Genomic DNA, 24609 nt, shown 5'->3' with positions numbered 1-24609 from the left:
TTCAAAATAAATACTCCGAGCTTCTTGACAAACCCATCTCTAAATAAATTATCTTAAGCGCTAACTGCTAGCATATTGACAAATCTATTTAGAGTACAGGACACATTGTGGCAAAATCTTCATCAGTTTATTGTGGTATTGTGGAAATATGGATTTTCCTTTCAATTTTAAATAAAAAATATCAATTCTCAGGATATTTAAATGACCAAATGAAAAGTTAATAAATGGTAAAAACATCACTACATTCTCATGATCCGACTCTCCAAAATAAAGCACCGATTAAGTGGCACTGGAAAGGTGCGCTAACGGGTAAACGATGCTCTGATATGGTGTATATGAGTGAAACATAAACTCGTATATTTTCGAAGATAAATAGGAACGGGAAGAAGCAACGAGAACAGGATGGAAATAATGGATTAAAACATGACAAGAGTGTTTTGAAAACTAGTTTTTATGGGGAACGATTAAAACAATATCAATGCAGCCCATATCGATGCAATACATGGCCTGGCAGAGTTCTCTTCAGCACCTCCCGTACAGAAATCCTCACAGAATAACAACGAGTGTCACCCATTTGCAGACTACCAAAACACAGGGCATACAACTCAAAGAGTTATCACATGGGTTTCTTCCTCTTGATAGTTTGAGGATTGTAGTAAAAATAATGAGGAGGCGGCTTATTGCAGTGGCAAGCTTGGGAGGACAAGGTGAAATCAAGAGCTCTGGAACAAGCGCTAGAGAACGCAGGCTGGAGAAACTCAGAGAAGAGAGGAAGAGAAGAGAATATGAAAAGAAGAAGAACGTCTACCCAGAATGGGCAAAGTAAGTTCTTACAGCACCCTTTTAAATATTTTCTGTAAATGATTGACCAGCTCGATTGGGCAATTGGGGCAATTGTTATGAATGAGTGCTTTTATGAATAGGTGGGGGTCCAGCCCTGTAGGTTTTGTTGTGATTGAGGTTTCCTGCATTGGGTAGTCCCTGTTCTTTTGATAAAACAGTGTAATACAGTGGTTTTGCCATAATAGACAAGGGGTGGCTTCACAACACATGCCTGCACAGCGTAGAGCGGACTTCCTTTGGCTTAGGTGTCAGGTCTGAGGGGCAACAATTGGGTGCCAGTGGTCAATGGAGACAAATGTTTGCGCTTGTAAGTTCCATAGAGTCATTTAACTCGCTGAAGATGGTTCATAAGATACAATGTGAACTGGAAGCTTTGCAAATCCAGAAGCAGGTTTTGGAGTGCAAGCCTATGATTCAAAATTGCATCTGCATTCTTCCTCTTTCCAGTGCTAACCTAATATTCCCATGGAGCACTGTAGACTAAACATTCTTGGGAACAGGGGGCCCCACAAAAAATAAACGAAGAGCCTGACGGAGTCAAAGACAACATTAATCTGAAAACACCCAGCCTCTGCTCTTTAAGAGCCCTGAGCTGTTGCAGACCTCCCAAGCCACAGTGAGAATATAAACACAGTGAGAATACAAGCATGGAGTTATGCTTGAGCCTGTGCTTTGCAGCTCAAAAAAAGAAAAAAAAAGAAAAAGATCAGGAACCTTTTTGTCAGCTCCTAATGGGATATTGGTGCTGCTTTTTGTTCCTACAGCTTAGGAGTTTGTCCATGGCACTTGTAAGTTGTCATCCATGACTAAACCAATATCTAATTCCTCTCTTCAGCATTCCAGTCATATTAATCTTCTTTGTCAGAGAAAAATGGGTTTCATGTGATCACCTGCTCCGTTTTCCATCGGCTACTTGTTCCCATTTTTCCTCAGCAGTTACCACTTAGAAAAAAAAAAGAATTCCTTTCATTGGACCATACCCCAAAACTGTTTGATGGCTCGGTATGCTAAGCAGATCCCTTTTACATTGTGGTCAGTTTATTTGTAGGTCATTGTGTCAGCGTGCATGTTTCAGATCCCACCATGGCATTTCCCTCCATGAAATCTTAATAATATGCTACTGTGTTAAAAATAATCAATGTAATGTGACTGAATTTTCCATCTCAAGGGTGGGCCCTAATGCAAGGAGCCTCGGCTTTGCCTTTGTTCTTACCGCAGGGTGGAAGAGATCTCTTTGTCCATGTCTGTGGGTAAACTAATAAAATGAAATGGAAAAAAAAGCCGAAGCTGACGTTTGTTGTTTATTGTAAACACTTATTTTAAACTGCTTATCACAAAACAATAGCATATATCCATCTATTTTTGGATCTTTTAACTGGTGAGAGGTTTGCACCTAGTTTCTCTTATTCATTCTTTTATTCTGGTGTTAAGATGGATCTATTCTAATTACATGAGTTAGTAAGCTAGGGTCTTGTCATGGTGTTCTGTTGGATTCTTGGATCTTTTAACTGGTGAGAGGTTTGCACCTAGTTTCTTTTATGCATTCTTTTATTCTGGTGTCAAGATGGATCTATGCTACTTACATGAGTTAGTGAGCTAGGGGCTTGTCATGGTGTTCTGTTGCACTTTTCTGTATCCACAACAAGGTAGGATTTTTGGTTGGATAGAAAGTTGAAGGACTTCTATTAACTTGGAATTTTCTGTCAGGATCCTGGAAGATGCCTGCAAGCATGATGTGGAGCTTCGTGAACTAATTGGAGATGTTATTGGCAACGCTGATTTGATGAAGCAACGGGTGTGATTTTGCTCTTTTTAACATTTTGTATTTTTTTTAAAATTTTCTATTGAATAGCCACTCACTTTTCTTTTCTTCTATTTCAACAGATAGAGGAGAGGGTTAGAAGGAAAGGAAGAGACTTTTTGCAACCGAAAACAGGATCTGTGGTGGCCACGAAAATTGTCTTTAGAGAGTATGCTTATTGCTTTCATTCACTAGTTAGAGTCACTTCTTGGACTTGTCCGCAGCCTATAAAATATGCCATAACCATAAAACTGTGGAATTCTGCTGTGAACCCATATTACCAACGGAGCACGAACTCCATAATTCAAGTATGCAGCTACCTTAATGTCACATTTACAATTCTTTGCTTAGTACACAATCATGAAGGCTGAAGCACAGACAATAACTTGAAGGTGAAACAAATTGTAGCTGATAAAACCGGAGAACATCAAGGACAATATATGTTTGGCATTCACTCTAAATAGATATATGAAAAAGCAACACCCTTAGAAGATCATTCAAAGATAACAAGATTACTAGGTTTAGCTTTGGATTAACCTCAGTATATAGCTGGTTTATATTGTTTAATTGTTGTAACTGCCAGCTTCTTGCACAAACTATGATACAAATCTGACAGTTGGAGGAGAGTGTGAAAATCAAAGGAAGAGACGCTTTGGAATCCAAAATAGGATATGAAGTGGCTATGAATGTTATCTTTAGAGAGTGTGTCCGTTGCCTTTATTCATTTGGTAAAATCAGCTCTTGGAATTGTCTGAAATACACAGCCTATAATGTAAGTTGTAACTGTAAAACCAAGGAATTATGCTGTGAACCCAGATTACCAACAGAGCATAAACTCCATAACTCAAGTATGTAGCTGCTTTATAACACTTTTTGATCCATTATTTAGCACACAATCTTGAAGTAGATACAAGAACATGAAGATGCAATCATTTGTAGTTGATTATATCAGAGAATAACAAGGAGAACATGTGACTGGCATGCAATTTAAAGAGGCATATGATAGAGCGGCACCTTTACAGGACCATATACAAATAGCAATATACTAGATTTAGCTTTGGACTAGCCCTTTAGTCTAGAGCTGGTCTCGACATGTTTAACTGATTTCAATATAACTGCCCACATCATGTACAAGCGATGATACAATCCTGAAACAACTACACTCATTACTAGTACGTAAAGATTGTGGAATTGTAGCAATTTATTACTTTACATATTACAGTAAAACCTTCCTACATAACACATATATGCCTGACACCTGGTGTGATCCTTTTTAGGAATTAAACGAAACTTTGAACTACTCCAGATGCAGGGAATAAATCATAAGAGATTCCCTCATATAGCATAGTATGGTCCCAAATCATGGATGGTGAGATGTCTGTTTTCATGTTGTCTCCACCGTTTTGTTGATCTTTTAGCTGAAAAAATCCACGTGGTGAGTGGTTCCTTTTTAAAGTACGTTTATTTTGGTCAAAATTTTCCAAGAGTAGTGTTTCTTTTGTATCTTCCCCAAAGTAAGCTTTAAGTCTTGACTTTGAGATGTAATATATAAAATTTTTGAACAATTTCCGACACTTGCATTTGAGCACTGATGATTGTTATTTTTGTATATTACTGGTGCAAGCATCATTAGCACATCCCGTATTATAAAGGGGTCAACCCATGATGCTGTAGAATCTATGTGACCAAAAACTACTATTGGGAAAGAAAATGTGAAACCCTTGGTATTATGCATATCAGTGTTACTTGGGAGCGGGAGTGAAAGCAGGGAGTGGGAGCGAAAACGGGTGCGGGAGCGACATTTTCAAAAGCTCCCGGTTTGGGAGCAAATCCCGGAGCGTTTTTTATATAATATATATATATATATATATTTTTATATTTTTATATTTTGATACATATATGTCAACAAAAACATATAGAATTATGAATTAGATATAAAAAACATAAAAAAACATAGATTGAACCATATAACAACAATCATCTAGAAGTTATAATCTTCATCAACCACGTCCACAAGTTAGTAACATAGTAACATACAACATATTGAGTCTTGTGATTCATCAATCTTAAAGTTTCAAGTTATCAAAATTCAATATATAACATTTATCATCATTGATCACAGAGTTGTACTTGTAAGCTAAGTGTAACCATTACAACAAATAATATCTAACATGAAATGAAATGTTATAAAATGAAATGAAACAACTTTCAATTTTCATGAAGCATCATATTCATAATTCATTACTAATGAGTTATAATTGCCAACTTCAAACTTAAATTGTTATATATTGTTTAAAAAAATATCATAATAAATATGAAAGAGTCAATAGTTATAAAAACTACTAGAAACTAGAAAAGACAAGTAAATATATTATCTATTGCTTATGCTTGGCCTCTTGCCACCACGAGAAATGTCTAGTTTTTTAGTCTTGTTGGAAAATCAGGATCTTTGTCATTAATATCACCCTCTAAGCATTGATATCCAGAGGTATCTTTGTCATTACCTCTGTATCTGTATAGGGATCTGTCATTAATATCACCCTCTAAGCATTAACATAAGATACAAAAAGCATAACATGTCAAGCCAAGATTTTGTTTGAGTGATGCATACATTTTTAGGAGGGTCATGATAGAGGAGTTCGACAACCAATGTCACTAACATCAAGGTACATAGAAGGATTAGTGCTCCTGATTAAATATGAGTTCCATACCCTAATACATGACAAAATTCAATGGAAACATTGCAATCCTGAAATCCTGAAAAACTGATAAGTTTGCTGGATTTTGAATGAAATCTAAAATTCTACTTTCTCCATATGAAATCCAATGAGGTTGGAACCACTCTCAAACATCTTGAGTCATTTCATGGTAATGTTAAAAATTTAAGTAAAATGATGAAAATGAAGATTAAGGAGAATGTCACTTTTACTTTAAGAATTTAACATTACCATGAATCGCATATCAATACTAGGGCCATAGGCTTGATCATTAAGTTGCCCCACTCAAAACTTATTTGTTTCTTTGAAAAAAAATTGCATTTGGAACATTACTACAATTTTTTTTGCAAAAAAGGCTAAATGCTTTCGAAAAGGCAGGGAGCATTTTTTTTAGGGAGCACACTCCCGACCCGCTCCCGAGTCGTTCTTGCCCGGAGCGTGGATTGGGAGCAGGATCGAGGGGGGGGGGGGGCACTCCTCCGCAACACTAATGCATATTAATGAATCCGTTTCAAGACTCAAAAGTAAACCACCACATAACCTTTTTAAAAAAATTCAGTTGAAACAGACTTTGATGTTATTTTGGCCCAAAGGCTTTTACACCCCATTACCCCTTGAAAATGTAGGAGTCATTTGAGCATTGCATGAATGTTATCTTTCTATATGACTGGTGCAAGCATAATTAGCACATCTCATATTATAAAGGGGTCAAACCAAGGTTCTATATAATCTATGTGACCAAAAACTACTATAGGGAAATAAAATGTGAAACCGTTTGTATTATGCATATTATACATATAAGAAAGAATTAGTGGATTCATTTCAAGACTCAAAAATAAACCATACCCTTTTTAAAAAATTCTATTGAAGCAGACTCGTGTTATTTTGGACGAAAGGTGTTTATAGTGTACACCCCGTTACCCCTTGAAAATGCAGGAGTCATTTTGCATTTTCAAGTGCCTTTCTTCTCTCACTGAGCACAATGGAAGACCGAGTTCAGTAGAAGTTATAGGTCCATTGGGAATTTTCTAGAGGCATATTACACTTGGGGATTCTATTTTGCCACACTTGGCAGTGCGCATAGTTGAGGAAGGGAGCTCTAAAACATGAATAGCTTACCATGGTAGAAGTCCAAAGCATGATTCATGGTGAGTTAATGGGTCAAATACAACTAAAAGAAGGAATGCTCTATATTATAGGAGGTCCAAAGCATGGCATGTGGCGAGATAAAGTCTAGAGGAGCAAAACACCCTCCCTTGGAGGAAGCCCTTGGGCATGATGGGGGCAAGAAAAATGGCTAGAAGAGGAACACCCTAACGTGGATAAGGCCATGTGGTAGTGAAGCACTTATTTGGTCAAAGAGGTCACTTCATGAAAAGTGTTCCACTCCAAGGGAGCATTTCGATTGCTTGATGATGAGGAACATTTTGATTACTTGATGATGAGTCTACTCCCTTGGAGGAAGGTTGCTTTGTGTAAGAAGCCATTTAAAGCATATTAAAGTGACTTTATGGGGCATTGCACATTAATTGAGGCATATTCTATATATTTAGAGGCATGTTCTAACCCTGAGACATTTGGGTAAGGACACTTAGTTTGAGGCTTGTTCTACATATTTGAAGGATAGCCCTTTGCATGAGGAAGCACCATGTGGCATGGTTGACATAGTCCAAGCCCCTGAAATAAAGAATTTGAAAGATGAAAGTGTCAAGTGGACCTATGCAAAGTTAAAGGTGTTTGAAGTCAATATTTTGACCTACAAGCTAAAAGAAGACCAAATGACACATTATTTGCATTCTAGAAGAGGAGCACTAGCGTTTGGAGAACTAGATTTCAAAAAGCTCCAAATCACCTACAAACATCCTTGAGGAGGTGTAACATATTTTGGAGGACACTTTATAAGGATTAAAATCTACCTTTCACCTCTTTAAACCCTAGATGAATGAAGGCCTAATTTGGGATCGAGGAAGCTATCAATAGATGAAAGCTAAGTTGCATGGTATGGGGAAACGAAAACACGTGTTTGAAAACAAGTATTTGAAATGGGAACGCATTAGAAATGTGACCCCCAAAAAATTTGGAAATGGGAATACACAATATATATATATATATATATTTTTTTCAAAAAATTATAGCAAAACTTTGAAAGAAAGCATTTAAGTTTTAGTTTTAACATTGTAATTTAGAATACATATATAGATTTAAGAATAAATGAGCAAGTTCTCAAGTTCTCAATTCTCCCTTGTTCAAGCCTCAAACATTGTGAGGAGAAATGATAGGGATAACCTCTTATATATATATATATATGATTCTAGAAATCTCCAAAAAAGTATTTGAAAAACATAATAACTAAAGAAAAATATTTTTTAACAATTAAAAGGGGAAATTGGGCCATATCAAAGTGCCATATGGGCACACACACATTGTACGATTTCTGATACACTGTATGGTGTTGATATGCATTGTATGGTGCTTGATATGCATATCAAGAGGGGTGATACATGTATCAAAAACATGATACACATATCACCCCTCTTGATATACATATCAAGGGCATACCCCCCATATTTCATTGTATTCTTAACGAAACACGCTTCATATGGAGGGGTGGGCCATGTATCCTACAACATAGTATGAAAGGTTCATTTGATGGAGGCATAGTTGGAAGTGTGCGTTGAAGAATGTAACTAGTGTCGGTCTTCATAATTAAATTTGAGTCATGAAAAGAAAAAAAAATTATAAAAGGAATTTTTTTTTGACTTATTAAAGCATGGGTTTCATGCTTGGGTCAATGGTGAATAGGTCAAAGCACCCATTAAGTGCTCTAGGATTTTTGTTGAGGCAAAGTCAAATTTATTATGTAAGAAATCCTTCTTGGGTTCATGGTGTCAAAAAAAAATATTGTATTTTGTCATGTCCAACCCTCCATCCATCAAGTCGGCCCTTAAATATTCTATAAGTTGGCTCCTATTATTCATGTCAGCCTCATTTACAGTGAGAAACAACTATAAATATTCAAGTGAACTCGAACCAACTTTGACATGAAAATAAGTTTAGATACATAGCACAGGACAATGAATTTAGGTTGATTCAGGTAATCTATAGGAACGAAGTATTGGGAGATTATAGGATCGAGGCATTAAGTTATTGTAGGATTGAAGCATGGCATGAATACAGGACGAAAGCATGACAATGTTGAAGAATGTAACTAGCTTCAGTCTTCATAATTGTACTTATCAAAAAGTAAATTTATTATTAAAGAAAATGACTTATTAAAGCATGGGTTTCATGCTTGGGTCGAAGTTTTCTAGGTCAAAGCCTCCATTGAAGGCTTCTAGGTTTTGTCTTGAGCCATTAAAGTCATTGTCATTTTTATTAGACCCTTCTTGGCTTTTGTATCATGTAAAAATAATTATTATTGAGTCAAAAAGGTAATTTGTCACCTCCACTCCAAATCGGTTCTCTCCCCAAGAAGTCAGCCTACATAAGGGCAATTCGACCCAATGGAAAGACTATATCAGGAGAAGCAATTCGACCTATTTCACTCACTCACTCAACAAGTTCGATCTACAAGAAAGAGAAGTAGAAAAAGAGAACGAAGAAGCTGGTGAAAGACGAAGTTTGTTGGGAAGACCTAAATCAAGTTTTGGGCTATCTTTCTCTCACACGTGTGAAGATTTCTGGGCAGTTGCAAGGGTCGAAAATCTATATCTATTGTAGGTCCAAAATTCTGAAGTTGGGGGTCGAAGTTCAGTTGTTGGGGGGCCAAAATTCTGGACTGAAGCTATTGCTAGGAAGCTGTCACTTGAAGTACTTTGTCAAGATCATCTGTTGCAGGGAAAGGTTAACTTGGTGTTTGGATGAAGTCTTTACCTAGGTCTAAGAAATTTGGAAAGTGTCTCATCTTGATTTGAATACACTGAAGGAAGAGTTTGTGACTGGGTTTTCCCCTAATAGGGGTTTTGCCCTTGTTGACCACCTACATCTTGTGTCTCTTGTTCTTGTGATCTTCATACACATATAATTTGGTAATTGCTTGATGAAAGATAAACTAATCAAGAAGTAAAAGAAACCAACATAATTCACAAGTAATTATCAAGAAAGAGGAATTAAACCCTAAAACCTACTAGCATTGATTTCTCAACAGATAAGATTGCAGAATATAGGACCGAAGCTTGACAAGGCTACAAGACCAAAGCTTGGTATGATTACAGGACCGAAATATGGTATGACTATAGGGCCAAAGCATGATATGACTACAAAACCAAAACATAATGTGTCATTTTTGAACAAGGTTGACTTGATGGATGGAACGTGTTGATGGTCTAGGCAATAAGGGTCTTGGTCATCTCAACTTGATTTAAATCTACTATTGGAAGAGTTTGACTGGGTTTTCCCCTACCTAGGGGTTTTGCCCTGGCTGTGTGCCTACATCTTGTGTCCTCTTTTGTTTATTGATTGGCATTAGTCTTGATGATAAGAACAAGATAATTTGGAAGAACTAATAATTAAATATCACAAGATAATGTCATAATAAGAGAAATCAACTAAAGTAAAACCCTAAGTTGTTGCCTTAATGGATTTCTCAACATGGTATCAAAGTTAATGTCAGTGAATAAGGCAACGAAAAGATCATTTGTATAAAAGACAAAGGTTTCTAGACTAGTCTTGAAGGTCGAGTTGATTAGAAGGAAGAATAAATTACAAGAGATACAGTTCTAGGCATATTTATGAGTCTATACCCCTGTAACTAGGTCGCATACTAGAACTTGTAGACCAAAGAATCAAAGCAACATTTCCTTGAAGGTCTGAGAACAATAATCGAGGTCGGATCCATAAAAGTTCTGTATCAATCTTAAATTCGTAAGTTACCAAGTTTTGTACATTTGAAATTGCCCCTGGTTCGATGTAAAATCAAGATGACCAAATCTTGTAATTTGAAGTCTAAAAGTAGACCTTGAACCCAACAATTAAAAGAATAAAGATCAAAATGTTTAGAAGCTGATACAAAACCTCTGCCACTCCTAAGTTAAAGGAGTCAAGGCACCTGCAAAGAAAAAGGGACGAGAATCTGTAAATATATAGATAAGATCCGAACTTCATTAATGACATAAAAGGCCGACTTGGTGAAGCTCAGTTCTTGAAATAATAAGATCTATTGTGAGTAGTCAACTTCAGTGAAGCTTGAAAAGGTTTTGAGTCCTACAGATGTCTAACCAAATAGAAGAAGACATTTGTTAAGTAAAAAGAAGCAATATAAGGTTTGAAGAGACCTACATTAGTAAGACCGAGACCTATAAGTTACATAAAAGCTAATCTCTGTTGTACAAGACATTGAAGAAAGGAAAATTTTAATAAGCAATCTTAACATCCCTGTCTCATGAAAGGAAGAAGTCTACAAACTGGTTTGTCTTACACTAGCTTGTAGATTTTGAGGATCTAATAAAAAGTCAAGTAAGTATTATTTGTTTCTGTTTCTTTATACATCTAATATTATGATTATAGTTTGCAAGTAGAACAATAAGCTCAATAAAGCATTAAAACTTTCAAGCATAGTAGGTAGAGGTATGTAATCTTCACTTGTTAAAAGGTCTAGCGTGAAATGTTTTAGGATTTGGGTACTCATATAATTCTAGGATTGACATGAAGATTGTGAATATGTAGGATTATATATCCCACAATACATATAAGGAACCCTCACTGTATTTGCACATATTCTCTATCAATGCTAGTAATGTTGAAACCCTAGTCCTCTTAGGATTATCGATAAAATCTAGAACCTATTATGAAATCTCTATCCTTTTGATGTTTTGGATTTTGGTATTGTTATGGAAAAATCCTAGTCTTTTAGGGTTTGCTGTTATTGTCCTAGTTATAAATTGAAACCCTAGATCTTTAAGATTTTGATAAATTAGGGTTTGCTGTTAATAAGAAGAATCCTTAGATTTTAGGGTTTGGTGAATTAGAGTTTATGAGCAAGACCCTTGTATTAGCTAAAATGAGGTCCTAGGAATGAAACCCTAGGTGTGTATTCTTCCACATAATCGAAACCCTAGCTTGATTAAAATTGTTGCATATCTAACTTTGATGTATTGATGTTTGTATCTAGGGTTTACCTAAGTAAGTATTGATATAAGTCTCTAGTATATGATGTGTTGAAGTTTCTAAATTTACTTAGTTTAGAAACCCTTCATGCACTTTTTCTGATTTATTCCTACCTACTTGTTATGTTTCTTTAACAAGTTATTTACAAAGTAAATACTAAAAATAAACACCAGTGCATGCTCAACATATTACAGATTAGCAACTAAAAGAAACAAGAACAAACACACCACATGACACCATTATTTTTGGACCAATGTCCCCAGAAAAACCCAATGCGGGAAAACCGGTGCAACTATCTGAGGGTTTTCTTATTAAGCAATATCAGAGTACAATCTAGGTGCCGAAACTGGCCTACCCAACAAAGAATTTCCTTAGCATCTATACCTCACAGTTTGAGAGAAATCTCCTGGCTGAAACCTCGGAAAATCCTTCCGGCAGCTCCTCAGCACAAAACTGCTCTGCAACCCTAGCGTTTGCCCAAACTGGACTGTGTCAGCCCCTCTCTGTCTCACGTTGGCCTTGCGTCAGCCCCAGGAGGCCCTGCGTCAGCCTTTCTAGGCCTACGTCAGCCCTAGGAGGCCCTGCATCAGCTCTGGGAGCCTCTGCGTCAGTAGCGTTGGCCCCTATGGTGCTCTGTGCAGCACTTGGCTGCCTTTGCGTGGTCCTGCGTGAGCCCTTGCTGGCTCTGTGTCACCCTCCTTGGCTGCTGTGCTACTCTCTCGGCACAATCTCTGCCTTCTTTGTTTCTTTGTACTCAATGCCCCTCAACTGCTCTCTTGATCATTGATTCTATCTCTCATAGCAAATCCCGCTCTAGAGAATAGAATGACTAATCACTCTGGTGTAATCTCCAAGTGACCCTCAAGCCTCCTCTTATACTTTTCCTGTTGACATATCAACTGCCGAGATTAAGTCCCTAATCAAGGGTTAAGATTAGATCTGGCTTGATCCTTGTCTTTTGGACCACTCTAACACAAATTCATATTAATACACATTAATATTTTATTTTCCCTAAGTTTAGACTTAGGGACTCCATTAAAAATATTAATTATTTTAATATCTCCTGATCTGTTTAGAATCTGCCCAAACGCTTTCTGGGTATTGGAGATCTCATGTGCCCCAACCTCTCCACCAAATTTCGTGGCTAGAGCACATCCGATGCTACCCAAAATCAACACTCCCTCTTAGCGAGGACTGTGCTCTAGCAATACTCCTCACTGAGTATTACTCTGATCATTCGGCATCAGTACCTGTGCTGATGCTAGGCCTTCCTGCCGACCATCCTTTGCACTGCTGCCTCCTGTACTGTTGCCCTTGGTTCTGCCACTGCCACTGCTGCATTTGTACGACAACTCCCTTTGCATCCGTGCTGCTGCCGGTCCTTCCTTCCAGCACTGCATCCACACTGCAACTCCCTCTGCATCTGTGCTATTGCTGGTCCTTCCTCCCAACACTGCATCTGCACTCCACCTCCTCTCATCGTGTTGCCCACTACTGCACTGCAACTCAGTTACTGAGAAGTAAGTAACTGATCTCCCAACTGACCTCCTTGTTGGGCTAGAAACACCCTCTGATGCTGAAGCTCCCTCTGCCGCTAACAAGTGCTCCCTCTCTAACCTTTGTGCTGCTGCAAAAACTCCCTGCATCTCACACCGTTGCACACCTCTCTGAGCCATCCTGCACTGGTGCAACACTCCTGTGCCTCTCGCACTGTTGCAGCCTGCTAGCTCTGCACTGTCTCGTGACTCCTTCACCGTAGCTCTCTCTGCCGCTCCATCCACATCCGTCTCTACCCACTCAGCCAGTTCTGCTACTCCTCGTCGGGGCTCCCGTAGCAAGGTCTAATCCAAGAGGTTAGGTACCTCAAGGATCTTGCCCCTCTTCGCCTGTAGTCTCCCTGACTATAGCTCGATGTCTCCCCACTTCCGCTCAAGTGGTGCGTGTGCACTCATGGCACAATCATCGTCTGTCAAAACTTCCTTCTCTGCCCATGCTGGCGCTGCCTTAGTCTCGGAAGACTCTCCCTTACTCTTCTTCCTTGGGCACTGGGTCGCATAATGACCCATCTCCCCACAGTGGAAGCACTTGATCTTGGAGAGATCTTTTTTCTTCCGCTTCTCCTGCTTTCCCTCAGATGTTAGGCCACATCCTCCTCCTCTTGGTGAACTTTGATCCCTTTTTTGCTGCTACCTGTCTTCGACTGCCGTCTGATCTCTTCTTGGCGAAGAGCTGCCCACATCTCGTCCCAAGGTAGGAGAGTCCCTCTGCCCAGGATACTCTGGACAAACACTTCCCAATCTTTTGAGAGAACATTCAGGGCTGTCCTCACCATAAGCTCCTGATCCGATGTCGCTCCTATAACAGTCAACTAGTCTCGGATCTCATTTAGTCCTCGGAGGAATGTGTCAATCAATTGACCCTTCTTCATCTGATACGACCTCATCTGGTTCTCTAGTAGCATTCTTCTCTGCACATAAGTATGCTAGTACAGGTTCTTGAGAGCCTCCCACATCTCAACTGCCGTTTCCTTCTCGACCTATGTTGCGGGGGAGCGCCCCCCCCCCCCCCTCGAACCCGCTCCCGAATCGCGCTCCGGGCGGGAGCGGCTCGGGAGCGCGCTCCCAAAATCGCTCCCGGACGGGAGCGATTTTCGGGAGCGCGCTCCCTTAAAAAAATTTGCGCTCCCTGGTCTGTTAGGGAGCGATATAGGGAGCGATCGCTCCGGCGCTCCCGGAGCGATTTTTAACGCTCGGGAGCGATCGCTCCCTGATCGCTCCCGAGCATTAAAAATCTCTCCGGGAGAGGTTCGGCGGAAAAAAAATCCGTGGACCCGAAAAATAAAAAAAATTTAAATTTTTTTTTGGGTTTTAAAAGCCCAATGGGCCAAAAAAAATTCATTCTAACTTCATTGAGCTTGAGTTTGGAGCTGGAGCAAGAGCAAAGGAGCGAGGAGCAAGTGCTGAGGAGCGAGGAGCAAGTGCCAAGGAGCGAGGAGGAAGTTTGCAGAGGTAAGTAACTTAGTAATTTAGTTAGTTTAGCTGGTTAGATAGTAATTTAGTTAATTTAATTTAACTGTTTGAGTTTAAAAATTATGTATTTAAATTAAATTAATAAATTAAATTAATTAATCCCAATAAATTAAATTAATTTGCAGATTCAACAATCAAAACCCTACAAACATCAAACACCATGGACCTGGCTATATTTATTGGCATTTTCTTCTTCCTGGTCCCTTTTATGGTTATTATGGTGCTGGAGAGTAGGAAACAGAGGGGGCCCCAAACTGAAGAGGGGGATGAAGAAGCCGGAGAAAGTCAAATGGGTGAAAACCCCGATGGGGAGGAGCTGGAGGAGGGTGAACATGACCCTCAAAAAACTAAACAAGACCAAACTCCATTGTGGAAATATGTTCACAGGGCTGAAACAGGGAGAGGGGGTGGAACCACTAAATTTCATTGCCCCCATTGCAACACTGATTACACAGGTTCATACACCCGTGCTAGAAAACACCTCTGTGGGAAAAGGCCATGGGATGGAGAGAAACAAATAGGAATCAAAACTTGTACAGCGGTGTCAACAGCGGATAGAGCCAAATACATAAGGGAAGAGGAGGAAGCCCAATATAGAACAAAAAAATCAAGGGGTTTCTTTGAACCAAGCTCACAATCACAAAGAACTCCTTCAGCATCCTCCCAAGGCAGTGGATATGGACATGGAGGCACAGGGTCATCATCTTTAAGGCGTAGAACCATATCAGATTTCCTTGATGAGGGGTGTAGGAATGATGTGGATTCAAAAGTTTACAGGTTTCTCTAAGCATGTGGGATACCATTCAATGTTCTACGCTCACCTTACTGGCACGAAATGGTTTCTGCCATAAATGATGCCCCTAAAGGATACAAGAGCCCTGGGTATGACAAGGCAAGAACCGTTGGCCTTGATCATGAAAAAGCAAAAATATCACATTCTTTGAATAAAATGACAAGTTCTTGTACTGACCATGGGGTGTCCATTGTATCTGATGGATGGACAAATGTAAAAGGTAAGCCATTGATAAGTGTTCTTGCTGTGTCTGTTAGTGGTCCCATCTTTCTAGCTGCACATGATTACTCAGACAAGTTCAAGACCGCCATCAACATTGCAGAAGCATTACTTGAAACAATTGAGAGTATTGGCCCATACAATGTCATCCAAGTCATCACTGATAATGCTCCTAATTGTAAGGCAACGGGAGCAATTATTGAGGATAAATACCCCAACATATTTTGGTTTGGATGTTTGGTTCACACATTGAACCTTCTGTTGCATGATATTGTCAAAAACAAAAATGAACAATACCAATGGATTGGTGATTTGTACAAGAAAGGCAAACAAATGATAAAATTTATTACAAATCATAGCAATACCCATGGCCTTTTCCGCAGTCACTCGAGATTGGAGTTGCTGAAGATTGCGAAGACTAGATTTGGTAGTTATTACCTCACCTTCAGGCGCCTTTTGAAGGTAAGAGAGGCATTAGCTAGCATGGTATCAAGTCCACATTGGCAGGTGTTAAAGGAAAGGGCTACAAATGTAGCTGACATGGCAGGTTTTGAAATGGTGGAGGAGGCCGCTCTTGATGGGCAGTTTTGGACAAGTGTGAGGCAGGTATTGGATTTCACCAAGCCAATTTATCACATGATTCGGTTTGCAGATACAGACAAACCAGTGATTGGCGAGGTGTATGAGCAAATGGATACCATGTTGGGGGAAATAAAAGACATTGTTCATAATAGAGATCCCAACTTGTACAAACTGATTCATGATTGTGTGTGTGAACGGTGGAATAGGCTTAACCTTCCACTACATTGCTTGGCGTATATCCTTACGCCAAAATACTACTCTACATCTTGGTTGGGCCAACCTGCAGCAGGGGGTGGGGTTAGGACCAAACCCCATTTAGATCCAGAGGTAACTAAAGGATATTTGGAAGCATTAGAAAAGTTGGTACCTGACAGGGAGGAATGTGCAGCTGTGCGCCTTGAAATAGGCGGATACTTCAGTGGCACTGGTTTGTATGGTAACTTCCATGCAATGGACGACAAAGATAAATTTGAACCTCTCACATGGTGGGAAACATATGGCGGCCATGGACTTTTGCCAAAATTGGCAAAAAAAGTTCTTTCACAGGTTGTAAATTCTTCTTTTGCAGAGAGGTGTTGGAGCACCTACAACGATATACATAATGTGAAAAGAAACAGACTCAATGAAAACCGAGCAGAAAGCTTGGTTTATGTGCACTACAACTTGAGGTTGTTGAGTCATTACTCTGATCGGGCTAATGAGGATCCCACATATAAAATTTGGGACAATCACCCAGAGGATGACAATTTGGAGGATGGCATTGTACATATTGAAGAACTAGAAGAGGAACTTGTAAGGGATGAAAATGAAGCAGTAGCCATGCCACCTCCACCTCCACCTCCACCATCGAGTAGCAGTGCTCGAGGTCCGAGTCTTGTTCCTTTGCTGTCGCCACCTCCATCTACACCCTCGCGTGGAGGTTCTAGTTCTGGTCGTCGGTCTGTGCGGGAGACTCCTAGAAGACCACCACGACCTGCTTATACTCCTGGAGACTCTCGTGGCAAGGGCCACATGTAGATTTACAGTTTAATTGTCTTTTTTAGTTTCTGTTAGACTTTAGTTTTCATAACTGTTGAGTTTTGAGTCCTTGACTCTTGACTCTTGACTCTTTCATATCATAATGATATTTTTTGTAAACATTATATCACTGGCAATTATAACTCATTGGTAATGATTGTGAATTATGAATATGATGCTTTGTGAAAGACTAAAGTTGTTTCATTTCATCTCATTATTCATGTTTCATTTTATAAATTTTTAACATTTCATATCATGTTAACAGTTAGAAGTTAGGACTTAGAAATATCTTCGATATTACTTCTTGTAATGGTTAAAATTAGCTTACAAGTACAACTTTGGTGATCAATGATGATAAATGTTATTGAATTTTCAATTCTGAAAGCTTGAAGTTGAAACTTTAAGATTGAATTTGATGAATCATGATTTATAAGACTCAATATGTTGCAGTTGTAATATGTATTTTACTAACTTGTGGACATGGTTGATGACGATTATAATTTCTAGATGATTGATGTGATATGGTTCAATGACCAATCTATGTTTTTTTATGTTTTTTATGTCTAATTCATCATTCTACATGTTTTTGTTGACATATATGTATCAAAAATTAAAAAATATAAAAAATATATATATTTTTAAAAAATCGCTCCCGGATTCGCTCCCAAACCGGGAACTTATGAAAATGGTCGTTCCCACTCCCGTTTTCGCTCCCGCTCCCCGCTCCCGCTCCTGCTCCCAAGTAACATTGTGAATCTCGGCTAGTGGTACCACATGATCCTTGACCTCGTCAAAGATAATGCACTTGGCCCTCGCCATCGCCTCTTCTTACTTGTCGTTATCATTGGGGTCGACTGGGATAGCTATAACCTTCAAGGCGAAGTTCTTGACACGATTCCTGTCAAGCACTGATAAGATTCTGGCCTTCCAGACTGCGAAGTTTGATGCTCCGTCCAGTCTATCCTGGTCTCTTACCCTGTGTAGTGCCATGACGCTCCTCTACTTCCCTCCTGGAAGTTCTCTGTTCGACTCCTCTGAGTCTCTACTTCCCGTCTGGAAGTTCTCTTCTGGACTCCCTCTGAGTCCTGATTTCCCTCCTGGAAATCCTTCTGCCGCTTGTCGAGATGCCCCCTACTCTGATCGTCTTGTGCAACTGCACTGCTGATCCAGGTTCCTTGGCTAGAAACCCTCGGTAACAACTCCTTTGGCCCTGCTCTGTCAGGTATTGTTTTGACTACAGTACCTCATCAGCTCCACTTTGCAATATTTCTGCAGCCTTCTAGACTCCAGCAACTGCTCTCTGTGAACTGCGTCAGCCCCTCTCTGCCCCATGCTGGCTCTGCGTCACCCTAGATGGGTCTGCGTCAGCCCTGGGATGCCCTGCGTCAACCCTCTGGCCCTCTGCGTCAGCAACACTGGCCTCTCTAGGGCTTTGCGCAGTCCCGACTTTTTCTGTGTGACTCTGGCTGGCTTTGTGTCACACTTATTGGCTTTTGCGCTGCTAGAAACAACTTTTGTGACCTTGGGACAACTGTTTTCTGCTGTCATTGCTCCGCTCGGCTGATGTCTTTTAGTCCTCCTGTGATCTGCAATCACCCTCTGATACCATGTTGAAGTTTCTAAATTTACTTAGTTTAGAAACCCTTCATGCCCTTTTTTTGATTTATTCCTACCTACTTGTTATGTTTCTTTAACAAGTTATTTACAAAGTAAATACTGAAAATAAACACCAGTGCATGCTCAACATATTACAGATCAACAACTAAAAGAAACAAGAACAAGCACACCACATGACAGCATTATTTTTGGACCAATGTCCTCGGAAAAACCCAATGCGAGAAAACTGGTGCAGCTATCTGAGGGTTTTCTTATTAAGCAATATTAGAGTACAATCTGGGTGCCAAAACTGGCCCACCCAATAGAGAATTTCCTTAGCAGCTATACGTCACAGTTTGAGAGAAATCTCCTGGCTGAAACCCCAAAAAATCCTTCCGGCAATTCCTCAGCACAAAACTACTCTGCAACCCCCGCGTCTGCCCAAACTGGACTGTGTCAGCCCCTCTCTGTCTCATGCTGGCCTTGCGTCAACCTTTCTAGGCCTGCGTCAGCCCCAGGAGGCCTTGCATAAGCCTTTCTAGGCCCGCGTTAGCCCCAGGAGGCCCTGTGTCAGCTCTGAGAGCCTCTGCGTTAGCTGCACTGGCCTCTTTGGTGCTCTGCACAGCACTTGGCTGCCTCTGCGTGGCCCTGCATGAGCCCTTGCTGGCTCTGCATCACCCTCCTTGGCTGCTGCGCTGCTCTCCCGACACAATCTCTGCCCTCTCTGTTTCTCTGTACTCAATGCCCCTCAGTTGCTCTCCCGATCACTGATTCTATCTCTCTTAGCAAACCCCGCTCTAGAGAATAGAATCACTGATCACTATGGTGTAATCTCCAAGTGACCCTCAAGCCTCCTCTTATACTTTTCCTGTTGACATATCAACGACCGAGATTAAGTCCTTAATCAACGGTTAAGATTAGATCTGGCTTGATCCTTGTCTTTTGGATCACTCTAACACAAATTCATATTAATACACATTAATATTTTATTTTCCCTAAGTTGAGACTTAGGGACTCCATTAAAAATATTAATTATTTTAATATCTCCTAATCCGTTTAGAATTTGTCCAAACCCTTTCTAGATATTGGAGATCTCATGTGCCCCAACCTCTCCACCAAATTTCGTGGCTAGAGCACATTCGATGCTACCCCAAATCAACATGATGATGGAACCCTAGACATGTATATGCTAGTATATGATCTAGTTTTATTAATAAAATCTAGGGTTTGTAGCAAAACCCTAGTAGAATTTGTCATGAAATTCTAAATGCATATTGTTGAAACTTTAGATGTATAGTACTATGAATGGATCTAAGGCTTTGTGTCTCGAAAATGGAATCTAGGGTTTATGACAAAACCCTAGCAAGAAGTTGAAGTCTAGTATGTAAAAGGATGTAAGCTTTGCTGATTACGAAGCTATCTAGGTTTAGACATCTGATGTCTAAAGTTTGAATGTTTTGATGCTTCCATTGTAAATTTTGATATAGTTAACCTCATGCTTCTATATATTTGTATTTGGTTGTACTTGCTTTTAAAGTTTTGCAGGTACATTATCTTCAATATGTTGAAGATGTTCGTAATTAAATGAGCATGATGAAAGGAAGCTATAAGAATGATGATGATCAAGATAACCTTGATGACATGAGGAAGTATGAAGCTTTGCAAGGTTGACGTTTCTTTGATATTATAAAAGAAGGAAGCTGTTGATCTCCCTAAATTGAGAGGGAGCTTGATAAAAGAATGGGTATATCTCCCCAGTTAAGATAAAGGGCATATTATGACAGTCAATAGTAATTACCTTGAAGAAAGAATGACTGATAGTACTATAGATAGGCTTGAGAAGTACTGAGGCTGTATTTTGTGCTACTGAAGAAGTGAAAGAAGAAAGCTTATGTTGAGTTATATCTGGATAACTTGATGACATAACCAACATTAGGATGATTAAGGACCCTGAAGGTTTGTGTTTACTTGTATATATATTTGAATATTTATTATTGATTGGGGTTGTGATTGTGCATGATCTATCCATAAAAATATTGAACGTTTGAAGCATGCTTGGAGTGGTGGATATATACCTGATTTAGTTAAAAAGGAGAGATGAAGCATCTTGTAGCAACAAGATGCTTGGGAGGACATTTAGCCAGCCTATGTGTTGATGTTTAGATCCCAAAGTAGGGAGGGTGGCGTTGGTCATGAAGCTCCGACCTTGGATACACATCTAGATCTCTGGGTTGGTGATAGAGCTAGTAAGTATGATGGTACCTAGAGTGGCTGAAAGCTTGGACCCACTTTAGTCCCACCTGATTAGAGTACCTTGGTCAGGTATCTAATCTGAAGCACTGCGTGTGCTGTGACTCTTCATAGAGCATATCATTTTGAGATCTTCCATGTACCTCTATATATATGTAATTATGAATACCTCCCTAGTTAAGAGGGAGTGTTGAAGAATGTAACTAGTGTTGGTCTTCAGAATTATATTTGTGTCATGAAAAGAAAAAATATTTATAAAAGGAATTTTTTATTGACTTATTAAAGCATGGGTTTCATGCTTGGGTCAATGGTCAATAGGTCAAAGCACCCATTGAGTGCTCTAGGATTTTTGTTGAGTCAAAGTCAAATTTATTATGTAAGAAATCCTTATTGGGTTCATAGTGTCAAAAGAAAAAATTGTATTTTGTCATGTCCAACCCTCCATCCATAAAGTCAACCCTTAACTTCATCTTCTATAAGTCGGCTCCTCCTATTATTCATGTCGGCCTCATTTATATTCAGAAACAATTATAAATACCCAAGTAAACTCGACCCAATCGCGACATGAAAAGAAGTTCAGATACATAGCACATGACAACGAAGTTAGGGTGATTCAGATCATCTACAGGATCAAAGTATTAGGAGATTACAGGATTGAGGCATTAAGTTATTGCAGGACTGAAGCATGGCATGAATACAGGACCGAAACATGACAAGACTGCAAAATACAAGGTTGAAGATTGACAAGACAATGTCATAATAAGAGAAAACAACCAAAGTAAAACCCTAAGTTGCTGCCGTAATGGATTTCTCAATAGTGTAGGCTTTAACCTCTAGGGTTTGTTGAAATTTTTTTGGGAGGTGTTAACGGGAATTTCAATGTGAGCTTCTTCATCTTTCTTTATCTTTTTTCTTAGGTTGATTTGATAGCTAGTAATTACTAATACAAATCTCATGGTTAACCTTTGGAGAAGGAAAAGTTTGCTCCAATAAGAAAGCATTAGGTTTAAGGTGAAATTCTTCCTTCATGTTGTTGTAATCATTGTAATTATTGAAAGATATTTGGTGTTGTAATTGTTGAAAAATGTGTAACTAGGTTCGGTCTTCGTAAATATGAAATGTACTCTTGTAAAGAATAAAATGAAAAGAAATTATTATTATTGGAGCATGGGTTTCATGCTCAAATTCTTTTATTTTATAGGTCAAGCACCCATTGAGTGCTTCTAGAGTTTTTCTTAGGTTTAAGAGTCATTATCATATATTGAAGCCCTATGGGCACATTGTATCTTGTAAAGAAAAAAATATTTTGTCTTTAAAGTGTCAAAATACCTTCAAGATCAAGTCGACCTACATGAAGAGCCACGTCTACCCTTGGAAGAACCTATATATAGAGAGGGACTAGTCCTCACACTCACTCATCTCATTCTCTATGCGAAGAAGAGGAAGAAGGAAGGTCTAAGAAAGAGGAAGTCGAAGACGTCGAAATGCTTGGGCTAGTTCTCTCTCTCTTGTGAAGGTCAAAGTTAGGGTTTTTGCGCTGTGACTATCTCTGGTTAAATCTTGGAAGAAGAAGAGAAGGGAAGGCAAGCGAAGGTCTCTTAGGGTGTCTCATTAGCCTTAAGACTCAAGGAAAGGCAAGCGAAGGGAAGAGAAGGCTATTCGAGGGAGATCGAAGTCTCCAAGAGGAGCAACAACAGTTGCAACATTTGCTGGGAGACAGAATTTCGGATCTACAGTGGGAGGTCTAAGTTAGTGCAGCGAGAGGCTGAATTGATCTTGATCTTGGAGGGTATTTGTCTGAGTCTCTATGTAGTATACCTAGGGTGGATAATATGGGGTACAAAGGGAGGTACCCAAGGGAGTAATGTAATAATGGGATGGGCCATAGTAATAAATAAGGTGGTTAACCCGTATCATGTAAGGGACCACAAGTAGTTAGCAATAATGTAATAAGCCCATGGTATTAGATAGATGGTATTGAGGAAACCATGGTAATGACCCATGGTATTGTATGTATGGGGCCTGTATAGAGGCTAGAGACTCCCCATTGAGAGATGTCAAGGATTATTGTATGAACATGCATATGGCTTGTGGAGTGTTCTCCTTCCTTAAGGAGTGAATGTATGGTGTTGCCCTACCTTAAGGGTTTGATCAATAAAGAAGAATTTCTATCTATATTCAGATCTTGTTATTTTTGGTGATTATTCTTGGGTATATTATTACTATCATATATTTTCATATCAGATCTATAACAAGTGGTATTAGAGCACTTTCTTGGGCAAAAGTGGAGAATTTTTTATTTTTATTTTTTGTAGGAACTTTCTGGGGCGGCGAGTTTGCAGATCAGATCTGTACATTTTGGGGCAAAATCTGAAAAATCTAATTGCAGATCTGGATTCTTTGTGAAAAAATACCCAAGTTCAAAAAAAAAAATCGGCCAAATCGGAGTCCGGATGAAGGAGATATCGCTGATCTAAAAATCAGTGGTGTTGCAGACATTTTTTTGGGGCGGCGAGTTTGCAGATCAGATTTGTACGTTTTGGGGAAAAATCTGCAAAATATAATTGCAGATCTGGGTTGTTGATGAAAAAATACCCAAGTTAAAAAAAAAATTGGCCGAATCGGAGTCCAAATGAAGGAGATCTCGCTGATTTAAAAATCACTGCTGTTGCAGACAATTTTTGGGGCGGCGAGTTTGCGGAGCAGATCTGTACGTTCTGGTGCAAAATCTAATTGCAGATCTGGATTGCTTGTGAAAAAATACCCAAATTTAGAAAAAAAAAATCAGTCGAATCGGAGTTCGGATGAAGGAGATATCGCTAATTTAAAATCAACTCTTTTTTCAAAATTTCTGGGGATGGTGGGAGAGTTGCAGTGCGAATCTGAAATTCCAGTGCCTAGATCGGGATTTCTATCACATGGGAAGATGCAGAATGGTCATTCCATTTCCGAAAACAGGTCATAATAAAGATTCTGAGCAATATTGACTAAACTGTGACCACTCTAAATTTTCACCAAGTAAGTGATTTTTTTTGTGCCGTCTAGCAAGATGTTTTTTACAGGAAAAGATAATGGCCCTACTATTGAAGAATTCATAAAACAAAAAAGTCATTATGGGCAAAAGATTGGAAGGATTTAGTGTGGCTTGGTTTCAAAGATGAGGCTGCCAAATGGTGGTTCTCACTTGACAACAAGCAGTTGACCAAACTTTCAGATGCAGAATTTGAAAGAGTCCTTTTAGACAAATGGTCTCCGGCTAGAAAACAAGATAAGGGGAAACATGTGGGGTTATTTCCTACTGGTATATCCTTATTGCAGGTTCATGGATTGATTCAAAAGGAGAAAATCATTGTGTCTATAAATCCGAGTTGCAAGCAAAATCTCATAAATGTCAACTTGGCAAAAAAATTACAAGTGCCAACGAAACACATGGAGCACACACAGGTTAATAACGAGCAGGTGCAAGTTTATAAAGATTTGAAGATTTCTATGGACAAGTATGTATTGCATTCTGATTTTTATGCTTCAGATATGGCTAATGAGGATGTTGTTTTGGGATACCCGTGGATGGAATCGGTGGGTACTATAAATATTAATGTGCAGAAGAAATTCTTGAAGCTCTGGTATAAAAAGAAAATTACATTACAGGATATTTCC

The 24609-nt window shown here is 39.3% G+C and overlaps 1 protein-coding gene across 2 annotated transcripts in view; it reads left to right on the top strand.

The window, feature by feature from the left end:
- The first annotated feature begins 247 nt into the window (after positions 1 to 247).
- The window catches only part of LOC149208983 (uncharacterized), a 228780-nt gene continuing 204418 nt past the window's right edge, over positions 248 to 24609 (top strand). Inside the window, exons 1-3 of one of the 2 annotated variants that reach the window (XM_089396230.1) lie at positions 248 to 822; positions 2551 to 2638; positions 2728 to 2813. In XM_089396230.1, coding sequence (XP_089252356.1) covers positions 479 to 822; positions 2551 to 2638; positions 2728 to 2813 — 518 coding nt within the window. In that variant the 5' untranslated portion in view covers positions 248 to 478. The remainder of the gene's footprint in view (positions 823 to 2550; positions 2639 to 2727; positions 2814 to 24609) is intronic. The other variant, XM_089396231.1, reaches the window with a different exon arrangement.

The sequence above is a fragment of the Pinus tabuliformis genome, chromosome 1_2 (genome assembly GCF_031772625.1).
Source record: "Pinus tabuliformis cultivar Carrire ecotype Pingquan chromosome 1_2, CPIR1, whole genome shotgun sequence".
Lineage (NCBI taxonomy): Eukaryota > Viridiplantae > Streptophyta > Pinopsida > Pinales > Pinaceae > Pinus > Pinus tabuliformis.
The sequence above is the reverse complement of the archived record's forward strand: the minus strand, read 5'-3'. Positions and strand labels throughout refer to the sequence as shown.